At 38.2% G+C, this 20438-nt stretch overlaps 1 protein-coding gene across 1 annotated transcript; it reads left to right on the top strand.

Moving 5' to 3' along the window:
- The first annotated feature begins 1980 nt into the window (after positions 1–1980).
- Positions 1981–6681, top strand: LOC112777446 (probable aspartyl aminopeptidase). Its single transcript, XM_025821819.3, has 8 exons — positions 1981–2478; positions 2973–3248; positions 3620–3767; positions 4820–5059; positions 5278–5410; positions 5690–5871; positions 6065–6177; positions 6291–6681. Exons 1-8 carry the CDS (start codon positions 2126–2128, stop codon positions 6397–6399), a joined length of 1554 nt encoding a protein of 517 aa, XP_025677604.1. The 5' UTR covers positions 1981–2125; the 3' UTR covers positions 6400–6681.
- Positions 6682–20438: the final 13757 nt, after the last annotated feature.

Genomic DNA, 20438 nt, shown 5'->3' with positions numbered 1-20438 from the left:
CATTGTGTAATAACAAATGAATAAAAAATTATACATTCTATAAATTCAAAAACTCCTGCATTCTATCTAAATTCAAATTCATAAACAACACTGATTTTAGCAAAGAATGAAATTATTCATTATCACTTTATTCAATTACATTAGATTCCATTCCATTCCATTCCATTCAAAATTGTTGAAGAATGAAACTAGATAAAATTAAGAACGATCCAAACCTCATCCATTTGATTTGATTTAGAAGAATAATACAGATCACCCTCAATCAACTGATTTGAATTTAAATCATGCATTGTTTTGGAACACGCAAAATCTAAACGATTTTAATTACACTGTTCGATTTTAAAAAAATGCAGATAAAAAATCTGAAGAGAAAGAGAACAAAATCCGAGGAGAATACAAGGAAATCAAAGAAAAAAACACAAATTCGAAGAGAAAGAGACAATAATCAAACGAAAATACAGAGAAATTAGGTAAAGAAAGGTTTACGTTGAAGAGGAATGAACAAAGGGAAGTTTGCATTAAAAGTATATTATAAGTGGTGCATAACTCTAAAATATTTGGTTGGACTTGGTTCGTGAAACTACTTGGATATAGAGCATTTCTAAAAAAAATATTTTTTATGTGATAAAAGTATTTAAGCGTTAAATTTTTGTAATAGATAAATTTGTCATGATAAAAATAGTAACTTTTATTTTTGATATAAAATTATTTTTCAATCTTCTAAATTTTTAATTTTTTAAAAATAAAAATAGAGGGATGCTACACATCCATGAAACCATGTAACCAAGTTGGCCCAACACCAAAAAAATCCAATACCATTAAATGAAACATAAAATACACGCGCCCAACAAACAAGAAATCGCTCTTGCCTAAAACTTCTTCTCCCCCACACTTCTTCTTCTTCTTCTTCTTCTTCTTCTTCTTCTTCTTCTTCTTCTTCTCACGCTCGTTTACGCATGGAGCGTCTTCTTCTTCGCGTTCCTCATTCTCCTCCTTTTTCGCGTTCCTTCTTCTTCTTCACGGGTTTTCTCCTTATCGTCATTCTTTTTGTTGTTGTTATTGCTGTATTTTTTTGTCTTTTCCTCCTTCTCTCTGGTGAAGAAGCAGTAGAAGGTGAGGAAGAAGAGTTTTGAATAGTGCAGAATGAACCGAACACAATACTCATGGTGAACTGAACACAATACAATTGTATAGTACTGAGTGAACGAAACATAATCCATTATATAAAATCAAATTCAAACAGCTTTCTGCAGAATGAACCGAATACAGTACTCATGGTGAACTGAACACAGTACTCATGGTGAAACAATTGTATAGTACTGAGTGAACGAAACATAATCCATTATATAAAATCAAATTCAAATAACTCTGCTTACAATTTACATATTATCAATTCAATTCAATTCAATTCAGTACACCTCCATCCATTTAATTCAATTCAAATTAGCAATTGCATTCCATTCAATTTGATTCAAAATTGAATAATCCAAACTTTGTCAGTTTGATTCGTTTCAGAAGAGTAATCCAAATCGCTCTCCTGATTTGAAGTTGAGTCATTTATTGTTTCGATTCAGAAGTGTAGATCGAAGAAGAAAACGAAGAAGAATAGGAAGAAGATAAATGCAACCAGATCGAAATAAGAAAACGAGAAGATGAACGCGACCAGAGGAGAACGACGAAGGCAATGCAGATCAATAAGGAAGAACGCGAGCAGAGAAAGAAGGAGAAGGAGGTTTACGTTGCAGCACAAGGTTTAAGTTGAGCAAAACTTTAGGTTGTAGCACGTTATATGTAGCGCGTGTATGATAAACGAGTGAGGGGTGAGGGACGCGCGTGTGGAGGAAATTACTTGGTTAATAACCATGTAAAAAATTACATGGATGAAGAGCTTTTCCGATAAAAATAATAATTTATTTTAATTGTGTTATTTATACTTGCCATTCGAGCATATATAAATTCAACTAACTCCCCCCACAAATCAATTTTAGATTTATTAGCTTAAATTTCATATAATAAAATAAAAATAAAATAGACAAAGAGAAAGAGAAAGAGAAAGAGAGTGGCTCTAAATCTTTGTAAGCGTAATCGAAAGAGAGAGTGAAAGATTGGAGAAGAGTAATCAACAATGGCACTGATAACTCGGCCACATACGTTACTCCACTATCGTTCTTGTTATTCTTCGCCATTCTTCAACCAACCACTTTCCCTTCCATTCCCCACTCGCGCCACGCGCCTCCGCTCATTTTCATGCGCCACAAACAGCAACAGCACCCTTTCCAATTCCATTGTGGCCGATTTGCTCGATTATCTGAACGAATCATGGACCCACTTCCACGCCACCGCCGAGGCAAAACGCCAACTCGTGGCTGCGGGGTTTCAGCTTCTTAAGGAGAACGAAGAATGGGACCTTAAGCCCGGTGGACGCTACTTCTTCACCAGAAACATGTCTTGCTTAATTGCTTTCGCCATTGGACAAAAGTATGTGCTTCCCCTTTCCTTCAGTTTCAGCTTCTTCCACAATCAAAATTTGTTTTTCGTTTTTCCCCCCTCTTTTATCACTATTACTGTTACATTCTATTACTTGTGCATAACACTAGAAACCAATAGAAATCCATGCTTGATTTTACCGATTCATATGATGTCCAATTAGGTATTTAAAACCATGTTCAAAGTATCATTTTTCATACTGTTGTAGTTGATAAAACGATTTGAATATGGCTACCAACCAGAGCCTAGTTCAGCTGGCAGGATGGGAGGCTGTGCTAGCTTAACCACAGGTTTTGGGTTCTGTCTTATAGGTATGCAGTTGTTTTAAAACTTGGTAACGAGAGATATGCCGCTCTAGTGATCATAGTCTCGAGCAGGATTGTTTCCTATAGGAGGATACCTATGGTTTTGACTACAATCAATATATATTTTTGTTTGTTTGTTTGGTTGGTTGGTTTGAATTGTGTGCTATTTTTGTGTTTAAGGTACAATGTTGGTGATGGTTTTCATGTCATAGCTGCACACACGGATAGTCCTTGTCTGAAGCTGAAGCCAAGATCTGCATCGACCAAATCGGCATATTCGATGGTCAATGTGCAAACCTATGGAGGTGGATTGTGGCACACTTGGTTTGATAGGGATCTGAGTGTTGCAGGGAGGGTCATTGTGAGGAGTGGTAGTGGTAATGCTTATCTGCATAAGCTTGTCAAAGTGAAGAGGCCTCTGTTGCGCATACCCACCCTTGCCATTCATCTTGATCGGTACAATCTTCTTCCATTAATGATACAATTGTGAAAGTTTTAGTTCTATTTGCACATTGTCATGGTCAATTCATGATATAGATATATTCGTTCTAGTTGCACTGAGTTGAAATGCTTCAATGATTAGTTTGAATTTCACTATAATTGTTTGGATTTCACTGCTAGCACTTTTCTGCATACAGAAGCAATTTATGGCTTTAAATATCACATTATTTGAGTTATAGAGGAATTTGTCTGCTTTTCCTATTACCCCCACCCACATTATTGATTTTTTCTTTTTTGCCATATGGTAATGCTATGGCACAGAATCATGCATGCTTGCTGATTCTTTTTTATTTTCATCAACCTCTTTTTTTTTTTTTTTTGTATAGCACAGTGAACCAGGATGGATTTAAACCAAATCTAGAGACTCATCTTCTCCCTTTACTCTCAATGAAACATGAAGAAACTTCTTTGGAATCAAAAGAAAAGAGTACTGCAATGTCATCTAAATCTTCTCATCACCCACTGCTGATGCAGGTATCTATTGTTTTTCCGTCTTTCCATTTGAATATTAAGTACCCCTTAATTGTTTGAACAAACTGATATGTTCATCGATTCTAACTATTTAAACTTCAGTTGAATATTTGAGTACCAGAGGAGAATAACCCATGCATAATCTATTAAAAAAGATATTGATTTCATATAGCCTCACAGTAGTTGCATGCCAGAACTATTGTTCTATGTTTCATTTCAATTATATAGTACAGTCTAGAGTAGAAGAAATCAAAATTCTTAATGTGCTGCCAAACATGAATTGTAATAATTTTGTAGTTGCTATAACACAGGATTCCTTGTGAGGTAACCTAAAGAATGTCATCAAAGGCCTGGTACCATAGAAATAAATATAGACATCTTCAGGACGAGCAACATTAGAAATCAATATCGTACTTTAGGCTAGAATTTCTGGTTTGTGGTTTCTAGCATGTTTGACTTGTACTTGACTGTAATATAATAAACATTGATCCCTTGTGAAGTTACAATCCATGTAGTAGTTTATAGTCTCTGAAAACCCGACAACTTAATTTTACATTTTATATACTATAGGAGAATTATATATCAATTAATTGGTTGCATTGGATTTTTACATCCAAATGCATGGTAATGTCTAGGAAGACACAAAAATAAATATTTTCTTTCACAGAAAGGGATGATTGCATGTAATTTTTTTAATTTTCTATCTTAAATTAGATAAAAGCACATTTGAAAATAACCGAATGGTTTAAGCAGCAGAAGCTTGGAAGTAAAATGAAGTAGCAAGGAACACTGCACGGAAATTATAATGTCAAAATAAGTGATGAAACATGTCTTCATGTGTGTTACCCATCTATTTGTATGTTCGAGATAGTGCTTTTAGTACTTTGGATTTGAGAATTAGTTTCTAAGTCAAACTAGATTGATATTTGCTGTTTAGCAATTGATATGCTGAGATTGGAATGGAATTGAAATAATTAATCTGTCATGATTTTAATTCTAGCTTACCTATCTATTGCTTATTACTATTTAAAATATTCTTGGGCTTTGATTCTCAGGTATTGTCGGATGAGTTGAACTGTGATGTTGATGACATAGTGAGTGTTGAACTAAATGTTTGTGATACTCAACCTAGCTGCCTTGGTGGTGGAAACAACGAATTCATATTTTCTGGAAGACTAGACAATCTTGCTTCAAGTTATTGTGCGTTAAGAGCACTTATTGATTCATGCGAATCTCCTGGTGACTTAGCATCAGAGCATGCAGTTCGGATGGTTGCTTTGTTTGACAATGAAGAGGTATCCTTTTCTTGATTAATTTCTTTGCTTTATATCATTTGGTAGACTCCAAATTTCGCTCACTAACTAAATGCGCCAACTACTTGCATCCATCGTGTGTGGACAACCACTGTGATAATGACAGTAGGAAATTAAAGTGATCATGACAAATTCTTTGCAGATCATGATAATTCACCTTGCATCATTTCTTGATGCTATTTCTAACAGCTCCTATTTAGGTGGGTTCAGGTTCTATTCAAGGAGCTGGTGCACCTACCATGTTTCAGGCCATAAGACGCATAGTTGGAGACTTAGCAAATAACCATGTTGGTGAAAGTTCTTTCGAGCGTACTATTCGCCAATCATTTCTTGGTATGCCATAATGCAGTAAATTTCTTACCTCAGTTGATACCACAAGTCTGTATATTCAATTGAGTCAATTGCAAGGCTGCAGTTGTGAATATATTGTGGTGTGCATATTAGTTTTGGCCAACAATTTGTAAGAAGTAAATACTTATAAAAATATGTATATTCAATGTAGAATAGGTATCTTTATTTTGGTGTATAAGCAGTAGCAATTTTAAGTTCTTAATGTTTGACATAAAAATCTGGAGAAGTCCACTAAAGTATCTTGTGGGTTCTATATAATAGTCTCTGCAGATATGGCTCATGGAGTTCATCCAAATTTTATGGATAAGCATGAAGAACACCACCGACCAGAGCTGCAGAAAGGGCTTGTCATTAAACACAATGCGAACCAGCGATATGCTACCAGTGGAGTCACATCTTTTCTCTTTAAAGAAGTTGGAAAAATTCATAACCTACCAACTCAGGTCATTTCTTTAACTATTATGATTTACATTTGTTCCAGCTGATGCATTATTTATCTAACATGAAACTATATGCAGATGAGAATGCATGTCTTCAACTATTCGTTTCAATTCATGTAGCTTACCTGAGTACTTCAAGGGCATGGAATAATTTCAAAGTGCATTAACCGAACTTCGCATGGTTGTTTACATGCAGGAATTTGTGGTTAGAAATGATATGGGATGTGGATCAACCATAGGTCCAATACTGGCTTCTGGGGTTGGCATCCGAACTGTTGACTGTGGAATTGCTCAACTTTCAATGCACAGGTACTAGTGAATGTTTTTTTTGCACTAAGAACATTAGTGGTTATCCCCTTCAATTTATACTTCCATGTTTCATTTATTCCCTTGTTTTGAGTCTGCTTATACTTGGATTGCAGTATAAGAGAAATATGTGGGAAGGAAGATATAGACATTGCTTACAAGCATTTCAAGGCTTTCTATCAAAGCTTTTCAAGCATAGACAAGATGCTCACTGTGGATATCTGAGATGCAGTATAGAAGGTGTTTGACTTTTGAGACAGCTTGCTTCCATAACTTCTTTGTTATGCTAAGGTTTGGTTTTGCAAACATGATCAAGTTCGGCTTCTATATGGGTCTGCTCAAGTGGAGATGTAAATGGCTAAATCCATTAAATAACTAGAATGTTCTTGTCAGTGGACAGTGGTTGAGTGGTACCATCAAGTTTGAGTGCTTACTCTTATTTGAAGGCTACTTACCACCAGACTAATTATAACTTGAAATAGATAATCAATTATTACAGATTAATTACGCCATTTTCTTTTTACCTTAAGCCGTATTGAAAATAATGTTACCATGACCGTTTTGTACCCCCCAATGCAATATTCATTTGTAATTGTTGACACATTAAAAACACAAATAGAACAAAAGAATATTGGAAATAATATTAATAATTGCTAATATCTACGCTAAAGATATTTTAAAAATATTCTTTTAAATATTAAAAGTTTTAAAAAAAATTATTAAACTCTTAAAATATAGAGTAAAGAATATTTTGTCCTTCAAATTTGATAAAAATTTTAAAAATAACCTAAATTTTATTTTGTTTTAATTTTGTCACAAGTTTTTTATTTGTATCAAATATATTTTTAACAGGTAAATTTTCAAAAAATTTAAAACCAATTTAACAATAATGCATGAAAATTATGTTTGATTTGTTTGTGTTGAAAGTTGTTCTTATGAAATTTATTGATAGTATATTTGATGTAAATCGAAAATTTTTAGGACAAAATTGAAACAAAATGAAATTTAATAATATTTTTTAAAATTTTTATCAAATTTTAAAGATAAAAAATATACTTTATTCTAAAATAAGCCTATAGCACATAACATAGCTATATTCCATTAAATAATTATTCCGAAAAAATATCAGACAAAAACAACATTTATCCAAAAGTTTAAGAGAGCCCCCTGCTATGCAGTAATTCCAAAAAAAATTGAGACACGAATTAGTTCTTTTAAAACAAGTATAGTTTTGAGAAATGAATTTTCGAATGCTAGAAAAAAGTATATATATATATATATATGACAAAATATGACAAGACTATTGTCATATCCTGATCAAAGATAGAGCTAAATTCATAATGAATAAATGTATGTTAGATTTGGTTCTATCTATACTTATCTAAAGAGGTCAGACGTGACGCTAAAAGTTCAGTTTTATTTATCTAAGTAACTAATTCTTAAAATATTTTTTTTTATCTAAAAGGGAGATCTTCACCACTTTCCTAAAAAAGAGGAACAGTTATCCACCATCAAAGGTGGAACCATACTAAAAAGTGATTATCCATTCTACTATAAATATACTGATACCATCAGATATATTCAGAACTCAATCTACATAAAACCCTGTTTTAAACCCTGGCTAACTTAAGTATCGGAGTCTCTTGCATGTACTACCCCCTAGGCCCCTATCTCCTTACGAGGAACTCGGACGGCGGCACCTCGACACCAACAGAAGTCGGACGCTGTCTCACCGGAGTCTGGGCCTCACGTCTAGGCCCAAAAGTGACCCAGTTTCAGGTAACCCTCAGAACATTGGCATCGTTTCTGAGGACCCGGAAGTCTACATCCAACAATAGCAGACAAATAATTTGAAGACGGACACACTGCATCTGAGTCCGAACCAGAACCTCAAAATGATGATCGAGCCTTAGTATACCTGAACGGCCTGAAGGAACGAGTGGGCCACACGGAGAAGGAACATTTGGAAACCCTCTAACTCGGCGAATTCATTCAGAGGTACATCCCCTCGGAAACGAAGAGCCCCCACGCCCAACTAAGATAATGGGACTCGTCCATGGGCACCACGGCCGGTTGGATAAACTCGAACAAGAGATCGAATGGCAAAAAGAAGCAAAAAGAAACCTGTGAAAGGAGGTACGACATTGAAGAGAACTAGAGAAAAAGCTTATGAAATTGGAGGCCAGTTTGTGAAATCAGACCAATAATAGAGATCGGGAAGAAAACTCCATTGGAGGAGAAGACCCGTTTATAGAAGAGATCATGCGGGTTAGGGTTTCTCAGAACTTTAAAAGCCCCGACATGGATCTTTATGACGGGATGACCGACCCAAGGCATCATCTCAGCAATTTCAAAAGCCTGATGTATCTGGTCGACGCAGTAATAATGGGGAGTATCACAAAAAAGGTTGAGAGTCTGACAGAATGTTGCGAGTATCACAAACTATATGGTCATTTTACCAATGATTGGCCAAAGAAGGTCGACTAGAGTGATACCTCGTTGGAAGGTCGGACGACACAAGAAAAAGGAATAGCGGTGATGACGATGGAGGTCGGCAATATCGGCTACCACAAACCCCTGAAAGGCATATACACATGATAAATGGAGGATTTACGGGAGGGAAAATTACTAAGTCCTCACGCAAAAGACATCTTAAGGAGGTATACCAAGTCGGAGAAAATTGCGGAGTTTTCGATTTACCGACAATTGCATTCACCAAGAAAGATGCTCAAGGAGTGACATCTGGTCACGACGATCCAGTGATAATCACAATGATCCTTGCTAATGCAAACCTCTATAGAACTCTGGTAGATCAGGGAAGATCGGCTGACATTTTATTCAAACCTGCTTTTGACAAACTCGAGTTAGAAGAAAAAGAACTGAAGGCTTATCCAGACAACCTTTTTGGGTTAGAAGATACGCCGATCCGACCTCTTGATTTTATCTCGTTACATACAACTTTTGGTAAACGCATGAAATCAAGAAAGTTAAGCATTGACTACATAGTGGTCGATGTGGCATCAGCTTACAATGCTTTGATAGGTCAAACCACCCTAAACTGATTAACTACAGTTGTTTCTACACCCCATCTATGCATGAAATTTCTAACTTCAGAGAAAATTGCCACTATAAAAAAAGATCAGAGATTGACAAGAAAATATTACAATGAAAGTCTCAACCTTAGGGTAAGTACAAAGGATAAGGTAGTCAACACTATTGAGCTCAGTGATATCCGATCACGAAAAGAACTACATCCACAACCCAAAGGAAAGGTTGAAAAAGTACAAATCAAAGATCAAGTAGAAAAGATAATGAGCATAGGAGCCAACCTGGAGAAAAATCTAACGACACAGCTTGTTGAGCTCTTACAAAAAAAACTCCGATCTCTTCACCTAGAAAGCCTCCATATGCGTGGCATAGACCCCAAACTCATATGTCACAAGCTCGCCATTTACCCAGGTTCCCAACCTGCTCAGCAAAAGCGAGGGAAGCTCGGCCCAGAAAGAGCTCAAGTCGTAGAAGATCAAGTGCAAGACTTACTAGAAGTCGGCTTTATAAGGGAGGTAAAATATCCTTTGTGGTTGGCTAATGTGGTCCTTGTGAAAAAGCAACATAGGAAATAGAAGATGTGTATTGACTACACCAACCTCAACAAAGCTTATTCCAAGGATCCATATCCTCTTTCTAGTATCGATGTCTTGGTCAATTCAGCTTCAGGATATAGATATCTGTCCTTCATGGACGCATACTGTAAAATCCAGTAAATCAATAAATAATTAATTAATAAATAAATTATGAACCAAATAAATTAGAAAATTAAATTTTATAATTTGAAGAAGTAAAAGTATTTAAAATACGAATTTAAACACTAATTTTTAAGATTTTTGGCCCGAAATTGGGCCAATGGTCTAAACCAGTTAAACCGGGCCCATATTAGGCCCAAGGCCCAACATATATAAGCTGAAATCAGCCACCTTCCCCCCTTTTTTCTTTATGATTCACGCTGAGTTGAAGAGGGAATGGAAGAACCCTAACTTCCATTTTCCAGTGCAATCTTCTTTTGCCCATAACTTTCAATCCGGAGCTCCGATTGCCACACCGTTTGCAGCCATTCATCTCATCGAGCTCTTCAATTCTATTCAAATAAAGTGGTAAAGCACTTTGTTTTTCTTGCCCAGTTCCCTCTTCCATTTTGTTTTCACGTTTTGGTTATAGGTATTGAGAAATTTTTATAATTTTGATGGTTTAGGTGTAATCTAGCATTGGGTAATCGTTGGGTTTTGCCTCAATCCTCTGTGGGTAAGGTAAGAAAACTCTAACCCTTGTGAATTAGTGAATTAGTAAACCCTAGTATTGATTATGATGAAATTATATGAAGTTAGATTGAATACGTATGAATTGAAGTCAAATTGGCGAAGTGGTGTGCTTGGAACTAAATTCTGGTGGTTGGAAGCTTGTTGAGTTGGCTTTGGAGGCTTTGAAAATTTTGGAAAAGAGGTTTTGGGTGGTGATTAAGCTTGGGAGAAAATCGGCTACGGTTTGATTTTGGTTTCTTGTAGTTAATATATAATGTTGTGTGAAACTTAGACTAGAAGCCCTTAAGATAGGTTTGAATTATATGAATTGGTTAATTGATGATTAGAAATTATTGAATGAGGTTGATGTTGTAGATTGAAGTTGATAAAGTAAAATTGGATGTGATGAATAATGATTGCGATGTTATTGATTGATGATGATTTTTGATGTAGTGGAATGTATGTTAATTATTGTTGTTGATAATGATTAATGATAATGGTGGAAATTGTTGAATGAATTGAAGGATTTAGTTGTTAAATTGGTTATGAAGTGAATAAAGAGTATGTGATAGTGTGTAGAAGTTTTTGGTATTGAATTAGGTGGGTTGGAAGTGTTTTGAATTGAGAATTTTGGATAACCAGAGGATTTGAACTTTTGGTAAAAACTTATTTTTTTGGCCAACTTCGGTGGGCCATAAATTGGCTTTCGGAACTCCAAATCTTGTAAAACTTATCTTGAATGAAAATTGGGTCTGTGATGTTTATAACATTCAAAAAACGGACTAAAAATAATTTTTAACAAAAAAGTTATGCGCATTTAAAGTTCAGTGGAAAAAATTGGTTTTCTGAACTTAACAGCTTTTTAGAGAAATTCACATTCATGTGTACGCTGGGAATGTCATGCGTACGCGAGTCCATGGCGCTGTTCAAACTCCCGCGTATGTGGAGGGCATACATATGCGAGAATGGAAAATTTTGAAATCCCGCGTACACGACAGGTGTCTTGCGTACACAACCTTTGCAACTTTTGAATTCATGCATACGCGGGTGGCATGCGTATGTGATGAGCGGATATTTTATACACTTTTTGGGGATAATTTCATATAGTTTTGAGTATGTTTTAGTTAGTTTTTAGTCTATTTTTATTAGTTTTTAGGAAAAATTCATATTTCTGGACTTTACTATGAGTTGTGTATTTTTCTGTAATTTCAGGTATTTTTCTGGCTGAAATTGAAGGAGCTGAGCAAAAATCTGATTCAGGCTGAAAAAGGACTGCTGATGCTGTTGGATTCTGACCTCCCTGTACTCAAAGTGGATTTTCTAGAGCTACAGAACTCGAAATGACATGCTTCCAATTGCGTTGGAAAGTAGACATCCAGGGCTTTCCAGAAATATATAATAGTCCATACTTTGCACAAGGATAGACGACGTAAACTGGCGTTCAACGCCAGTTCTCTGCCCAATTCTGGCGTCCAGCGCCAGAAAAGGATCAAAAGCTGGAGTTGAACGCCCAAACTGGCATAAAAACTGGCGTTCAACTCCACAAATGGCCTCTGCACGTGAATTGCTTAAGTCTCAGCCCAGCACACACCAAGTGGGCCCCAGAAGTGGATCTCTGCATCATCCATCATAGTCTACTCATATTTTGTAACCCTAGGCTACTAGTTTAGTATTTAAACAACTTTTAGAGACTTATTTTGTATCTCATGACATTTTTAGATCAAAACTTTGTATTCTCTGACGGCATGAGTCTCTAAACCCCATTGTTGGGGGTGAGGAGCTCTGCTGTGTCTCGATGAATTAATGCAAGTATTTCTATTTTCCATTCAAACACGCTTGTTCCTATCTAAGATGTTCATTCGCGCTTAACTGTGATGAAGGTGATGACCCGTGATATTCATCACCTTCCTCAAACCACGAACGTGTGCCTGACAACCACCTCCGTTCTATATCCGATTGAATGAGTATCTCTTAGATTCCTTAATCAGAATCTCCGTGGTATAAGCTAGAACTGATGGCGGCATTCATGAGAATCCAGAAAGTCTAAACCTTGTCTGTGGTATTCCGAGTAGGATTCAAGGATTGAATGGCTGTGACGAGCTTCAAACTCCTGAAGGCTGGGCGTTAGTGACAGACGCAAAAAGATAGTAAATCCTATTCCAACCGGATCGAGAACCAACCGGTGATTAGCCGTGCTGTGACAGAGCGCGTGAACGTAGTTTTCACTGGGAGGATGGAAGGTAGCCATTGACAACGGTGATCCACCAACACACAGCTTGCCATAGGAGGACGTGCGTGCGTGAATCAGAAGACAGAGGAAAGCAGAGATTCAGAAGACAAAGCATCTCCAAAACTCCAACATATTCTCCATTACTGCACAACAAGTAACCTTTAATTTATGCTCTCTTGGTTATTCACAATTCAACTGATAAACATAATTGACTTCCTGACTAAGATTTACAAAATAACCATAGATTGCTTCAATCCAACAATCTCTGTGGGATTCGACCCTTACTCACGTAAGGTATTACTTGGACGACCCAGTGCACTTGCTGGTTAGTGGTACGAGTTGTGAAAAGTGTGATTCACAATTCGTGCACCAAGTTTTTGGCGCCGTTGCCGGTGATTGTTCGTATTTGGACAACTAACGGTTTATTTTGTTGCTTAGATTAGGAAAAATTTCTCTTTTTTTTGGTTTAGAGTCTTTTATTATTTATCCCTTGTTAAAACACTTTAAATTTATAACTCAGTTAGTTAGAACGTGGTGTTTATATTCATGGTAATTGGCTATCATATTCTTAAAACCTTTTTCAAAAATAATTTTTCTATTAAATCCTGTGCCAAACTTTAAGTTTGGTGTTTTCCTGTTGATTTCCTTTGATTTTCGAAAATTTTGGTTTGGTTTTCTAAAAATTTTTAAGTTTGGTGTTCCTTGGTGTTTTCCCTCCAAAAATTTTTGAAAAATAAGGAGCATTAGATCTAAAAATTTTAAATCCTGTGCTATCTTTTTGTTTCTCCCTTTTCCCTTAAACATCCAAAAATATCTTTTCCCTATATTTTTAAAGCATCTTTTTCGAAAATCATTTAAAAAAAATTTAAATAAATAAAATAAAATAAATAAAAAGGTAAATCAATCCAAGTTATATCCCTTTATCCATCATGGACATAAGTGGAAATGAACAGTCCAGGAGGACTCTGGGGTCATATTCTAACCCCTCTACTGCTTCATATGGGAGTAGCATCTGCATACCCTCCATTGGAGTTAGTAGCTTTGAGTTGAATCCTCAGCTCATTATCATGGTGCAGCAAAGTTGTCAGTATTCCGGTCTTCCACAGGAAGAACCTACAGAGTTTCTGGCACAATTTTTACAAATTGCTGACACAGTGCATGATAAGGAAATAGATCAGGATGTCTACAGACTATTACTGTTTCCATTTGCTGTCAAAGATCAAGCTAAGAGGTGGTTAAATAACCAACCTAAGGCCAGCATAAGAACATGGAAACAGCTGACAGAAAAATTTCTGAATCAGTATTTTCCTCCAAAAAGGATGACACAGCTAAGGCTGGACATCCAAGGCTTTAAATAAGGGGATAATGAATCTCTTTATGATGCCTGGGAGAGATACAGAGAGATGCTACGAAAATGCCCCTCTGAAATGTTTTCAGAGTGGGTTCAGTTAGACATCTTCTACTATGGGCTTGTAGAAGGAGCTCAGATGTCTCTAGATTACTCAGCTGGTGGATCTATCCATATGAGAAAGACAATTGAAGAGGCTCAAGAGCTCATTGATACAGTTGCCAGGAATCAGCATCTGTACCTAAGCAGCAACCCTTCCATAAATGAAGAGGTTAAAACAGTAACTGCTAAATTCAGTACTGTAAAACAAGCTGCTGAATTCAATCAGCAATTGGATTTTCTAACAAAGCAGCTAGCTGAATTCAAGGACAGGCTACAGGAGACAAGGATAGCTAATATACATATGGACGAACAGTTTAAGCAAACAAAGCAGCAGCTATCAAGGCAAATAGCAGAAGAATGCCAAGCAGTTCAATTAAGGAGTGGGAAAACATTAAATACCCCACCTCAAGGCATCAAAAATTCAAGAAATGAGCAACCCACCAAAGATTCACCTGAGGACAGTAAGAGCCCAGGGACAAATAATTCTGGCGCTAAAACGCCAGAAAATGGGTGGAAGGCTGGCGCTGAACGCCCAGACCATGCCCAAAACTGGCGTTCAACGCCAGAAACAAGGCAGAATTGGCGTTCAACGCCAGAAATGGGCAAGAATCTGGCGTTGAACGCCCAAAATGGGTACATTTCTGGCGTTCAGGCGCCAGGAACAGACAGTGAGCTGGCGTCTAACGTCACTCCAGCTTCTGACTCTGGTACTCAATTGCCAGTGAGGGATCAGACACACACAAGTGCTGATAACAACCCCTCTAAAAAGGCCTCTTTAACCACTAAGGTTGAGGAATATAAAGCCAAGATACCTTATCCTCAAAAACTCCGGAAAGAGGAGCAGGATAAGCAATTTGCTCGCTTTGCAGATTATCTAAGGACTCTTGAAATAAAGATTCCATTTGCAGAGGCGCTTGAGCAAATACCCTCTTATGCCAAGTTCATGAAAGAGATCTTGAGTCATAAAAAGGAGTGGAGAGAAACAGAAAGAGTTCTCCTCACTGAAGAATGCAGTGCAGTCATTTTGAAAAGCTTTCCTGAAAAGCTTAAAGACCCTGGGAGTTTTCTGATACCATGCGTATTAGAAGGTGATTGCACCAAGACAGCGTTATGCGATCTTGGAGCAAGCATCAACTTAATACCTGCATCCACTATCAGAAAACTTGGTTTAACTGAAGAAGTTAAACCAACCCGGATATGTCTCCAACTTGCTGATGGTTCCACTAAATACCCATCAGGCGTGATTGAAGACATGATTGTCAGAGTTGGGCCATTCGCCTTTCCAACTGACTTTGTTGTGTTGGAAATGGAGGAGCACAAGAGTGCTACTCTCATTTTAGGAAGACCCTTCCTAACAACTGGACGATCCCTCATTGACGTCCAACAGGGGGAAATAACCCTGAGAGTCAACGATGATGAGTTCAAGTTGAACGCTGTCAAAGCCATGCAGCATCAAGACACATCAACAGACTGCATGAAAGTTGATCTTATTGACTCTTTGGTAGAAGAGATCAACATGGCTGAGAGTCTCGAATCAGAGTTAGAAGACATCTTTAAAGATGTTCAGCCTGATTTGGAGGATTCAGGGGACATGAAAGAGCCTCTGAACTTTCTTCTGAAAGAGGAAAAACCTCCTAAACCCGAGCTCAAGCCACTACCACCATCCTTGAAATATGCATTTCTGGGTGAAGGTGACACTTTTCCAGTGATCATAAGCTCTGCTTTAAATTCACAGGAAGAGGAAGCACTTATTCAAGTGCTAAGGACACACAAGACAGCTCTTGGGTGGTCCATAGGTGACCTTAAGGGCATAAGCCCAGCTAGATGCATGCACAAAATCCTATTGGAGGATAATGCCAAACCAGTGGTTCAACCACAGAGACGGCTAAATCCAGCCATGAAGGAAGTGGTGCAGAAAGAGGTCACCAAATTACTAGAGGCTGGGATTATTTATCCCATTTCTGATAGCCCCTGGGTGAGCCCTGTCCAAGTTGTCCCAAAAAAGGGAGGCATGACAGTGATTCATAATGAAAAAAATGAACTGATTCCTACAAGAACAGTCACAGGGTGGCACATGTGTATTGACTACAGAAGGCTCAATACAGCCACCAGAAAGGATCATTTTCCTTTACCATTCATAGACCAGATGCTAGAAAGACTAGCAGGTCATGAGTACTACTGCTTTTTGGATGGCTACTCAGGCTATAACCAGATTGCAGTAGATCCCCAGGATCAAGAGAAAACAGCATTCACATGTCCATCCGGAGTGTTTGCTTATAGGAGGATGCCATTTGGGCTATGTAATGCGCCTGCAACCTTCCAGAGATGCATGCTCTCTATTTTCTCTGATATGGTGGAAAAAATTCTGGAAGTCTTCATGGATGACTTCTCAGTATATGGAGACTCATTCAGCTCCTGTCTTGATCACCTGAAACTTGTTCTGAAAAGATGCCAAGAAACCAACCTAGTTTTAAACTGGGAAAAGTGTCACTTCCTGGTGACTGAAGGAATTGTTCTTGGGCATAAAATCTCAAACAAGGGAATAGAGGTGGATCAAGCAAAAATAGAGGTAATTGAAAAATTACCACCACCTGCCAATGTTAAGGCAATCAGAAGCTTTCTGGGACATGCAGGATTCTATAGGAGGTTTATAAAGGATTTTTCAAAAATCGCAAAACCTCTAAGCAATCTGCTAGCTGCTGACACGCCATTTGTGTTTGACACAGCGTGCCTGCAGGCGTTTAAAACGCTGAAAGCTAAGCTGGTCACAGCACCAGTTATTTCTGCACCAGACTGGACATTACCATTTGAGCTAATGTGTGATGCCAGTGATCATGCTATTGGTGCAGTATTGGGACAGAGGCATGACAAGCTTCTGCATGTCATTTATTATGCTAGTCGCGTTTTAAATGATGCCCAGAAAAATTACACAACCACAGAAAATGAATTACTTGCAGTGGTTTACGCCATTGACAAGTTCAGATCCTACTTAGTAGGATCAAAGGTGATTGTGTACACTGACCATGCTGCTCTTAAGTATCTACTCACAAAGCAGGATCCAAAACCCAGGCTCATCAGATGGGTATTGCTTCTGCAAGAGTTTGATATAGAAATAAGAGACAGAAAAGGGACAGAGAACCAAGTGGCTGATCATCTGTCCCGGATAGAGCCAGTGGAAGGGACGTCCCTCCCCTTTCTTGAGATCTCTGAGACGTTCCCTGATGAGCATTTGTTTGCCATTCAGGAAGCACCATGGTTTGCCGATATTGCAAACTATAAAGCTGCAAGGTTCATACCCAAGGAGTACAATAGTATACAAAAGAAGAAATTAATTACTGATGCAAAGTACTACTTGTGGGATGAACCCTATCTCTTTAAGAGATGTGCAGACGGAATTATCCGTAGGTGTGTCCCCAGAGAGGAAGCACAGAGAATCCTATGGCATTGCCATGGATCTCAATATGGAGGCCATTTCGGAGGTGAGCGAACAGCCACCAAGGTCCTCCAATGTGGCTTCTATTGGCCCACACTCTATAAAGATTCCCGAGAGTTTGTACGTAATTGTGACAGTTGCCAAAGAGCTGGTAATCTACCTCATGGTTACGCCATGCCTCAACAAGGGATCTTGGAAATAGAGTTGTTTGACGTATGGGGAATTGACTTCATGGGACCTTTCCCACCATCATACTCAAACACTTATATTCTGGTGGCAGTTGACTATGTATCAAAATGGGTTGAGGCTATTGCCACACCCAACAATGATAATAAAACAGTGCTGAAGTTCCTCCAGAAACATATCTTTAGCAGGTTTGGTGTCCCTAGAGTGTTAATCAGTGATGGGGGCACTCACTTCTGCAATAAACATCTTTACTCTGCCATGGTTCGGTATGAAATTTGCCACAAGGTGGCCACTCCATATCATCCACAAACCAATGGGCAAGCTGAAGTCTCTAACAGAGAATTAAAAAGAATCCTGGAACGGACAGTAAATACCCGTAGAAAGGATTGGGCACGGAGCTTAGATGATGCTCTGTGGGCTTACAGAACAGCATTCAAGACCCCTATAGGGACCTCTCCATACCAACTCGTGTACGGTAAGGCATGCCACTTGCCCGTGGAACTGGAATATAAGGCCTACTGGGCAACCAGATTCCTAAACTTTGATGCCAAATTAGCAGGAGAAAAACGATTGCTCCAGCTAAATGAGCTAGAGGAATTCAGATTCACAGCTTTCGAAAATGCCAAGCTTTATAAATAAAAATAAAAAAAATGGCATGACAGGAAGCTGTCATCTAGAATCTTTGAACCAGGACAGAAGGTCCTGTTGTTTAACTCTAGACTCAGGCTATTCCCCGGGAAACTGAAGTCCCGGTGGAGGGGACCATACGTGATTACAAGTGTGTCACCATATGGTTATGTGGAGCTTCAAGATATTGATTCTGATAAGAAGTTCATTGTCAATGGACAGAGAATCAAGCATTATCTTGAGGGCAACATTGAGCAAGAATGCTCAAGGCTGAAGCTAGATTAAAAACTCAGCAAGGTCCAGCTAAAGACAATAAAGAAGCGCTTGCTGGGAGGCAACCCAGCCGTGGGGCATTAATCCTCTAAGCATTTTGCCCGATTTTTCTTTTTATTTGTTTATATAAAGTTTACTGACACTAAGGTAAAGAATCATTTGCATAAGTTTACAGGGTTACAGAAGGAATTTGCACACAAAACAGAGATAGGGAGCTCAATGGCAAGAAAACGCCAGTAAAGGGGCATTGAAATGGCCAGGAATGACCACCCATTGGGCGTTGAACGCCAGGAATGACAGCAACTGGGCGCTGAACGCCCAGGAGATCAGCATTTGGGCGCTGAACGCCCAAAACAAGCAGTGTTTGGGCGTTCAAACGCCAGGAAGGCAGGGAGGAGCCAAATTCATTTTTCCACACGTTTTTCCATTCTAATTAAAAATTTTATGTTTCAATGCATGATTTTATTTACATAAACATGTCAAGAACCCTGATTTCTAAAAATCCTACTTTCAAAATATCAAATGTATCTTAATTCATAAACACACACCCTCTTTGCAAATTCAATCCAACTCTTTTCAAATCTTTTCCAAAAACAAATCTATCTTTTTTACTCTAAAATCTTTTCAATATCTTTTTCAAATCTTCATATTATCTTTTTCAAAATCCAGATTTGTCTTTTTCAAAAATCTATCCTATCTTTTCAAAATTAAACTATATCTTCTATCTTATCTTTGTCAACTCAATCTTTTTATCTTATCTTTTCCAATTTTTCGAAAAACCACCCCCCCACCCCCTTTAAAATTGGGTTCGGCCTCCCCCCTCCTCCATCAACAAGTGCACCTCGATCTCCTTCTATCCCTCTCCTTTCTTTTCTTTTGCTTGAGGACAAGCAAACCTCTAAGTTTGGTGTGTTTATCCGAGATCACTAAGATCATGGCTCCCAAAGGAAAACAATCCACTCTAAGAGGCAAGAAAGAGAGCATTCCAAAATCACTTTGGAATCAAGGGAAGTTCTTATCTAAAGAACATTCAGACCATTATCTTAAAGTAATGGGTCTGAGATCAGTGATCCCGGAAGTGAGATTCGATCTGAAAGAAGATGAATATCCGGAGATCCAGGAGCAAATTCGAATCAGGAACTGGGAAGTCCTAGCTAATCCCGAAACGAAAGTAGGAAGGAACATGGTCCAGGAGTTCTATGCTAATATGTGGCAGACTGACAAGCAAAGACTATCTGGAACTGCCTGCTACGAATTTCGGACCATGGTCAGGGGAAAGATTGTTCATACCACCCCTGACAAGATCAGAGAGATATTAAAGCTACCTCAGCTAAAGGATGATCCAGACTCCTTCAACAGGAGGATGATGAGAGCAGACATTGGCCTGGAGAAGATTCTAGAGGACATATGTATCCCTGGAGCTAGGTGGACCACCAACACAAAGGGCGTCCCAAATCAACTCAAGAGAGAGGATCTCAAACCAGTTGCCAGAGGATGGCTGGACTTTATTGGGCGTTCTCTGTTGCCCACTAGCAACCGTTCTGAAGTCACAGTTAAAAGAGCAGTGATGATTCATTGCATCATGACGGGGAAGGAAGTGGAGGTTCATCAGCTGATTTTCACTGAACTCTACAAGATTGCTAATAAAAATTCAAAAGAGGCCAGGTTGGCTTATCCAAGCGTGATTTCTCTGCTCTGCAAGGACGCTGGAGTAAAGATGGGAATAACTGAATATATCCTAATTGAAAAGTCAATCACCAAAGCATCAAT

The sequence above is a fragment of the Arachis hypogaea genome, chromosome 19 (assembly GCF_003086295.3).
Source record: "Arachis hypogaea cultivar Tifrunner chromosome 19, arahy.Tifrunner.gnm2.J5K5, whole genome shotgun sequence".
NCBI classification, from domain to species: Eukaryota; Viridiplantae; Streptophyta; class Magnoliopsida; order Fabales; family Fabaceae; genus Arachis; species Arachis hypogaea.
This window is presented reverse-complemented; position numbering and strand designations above follow the sequence as displayed.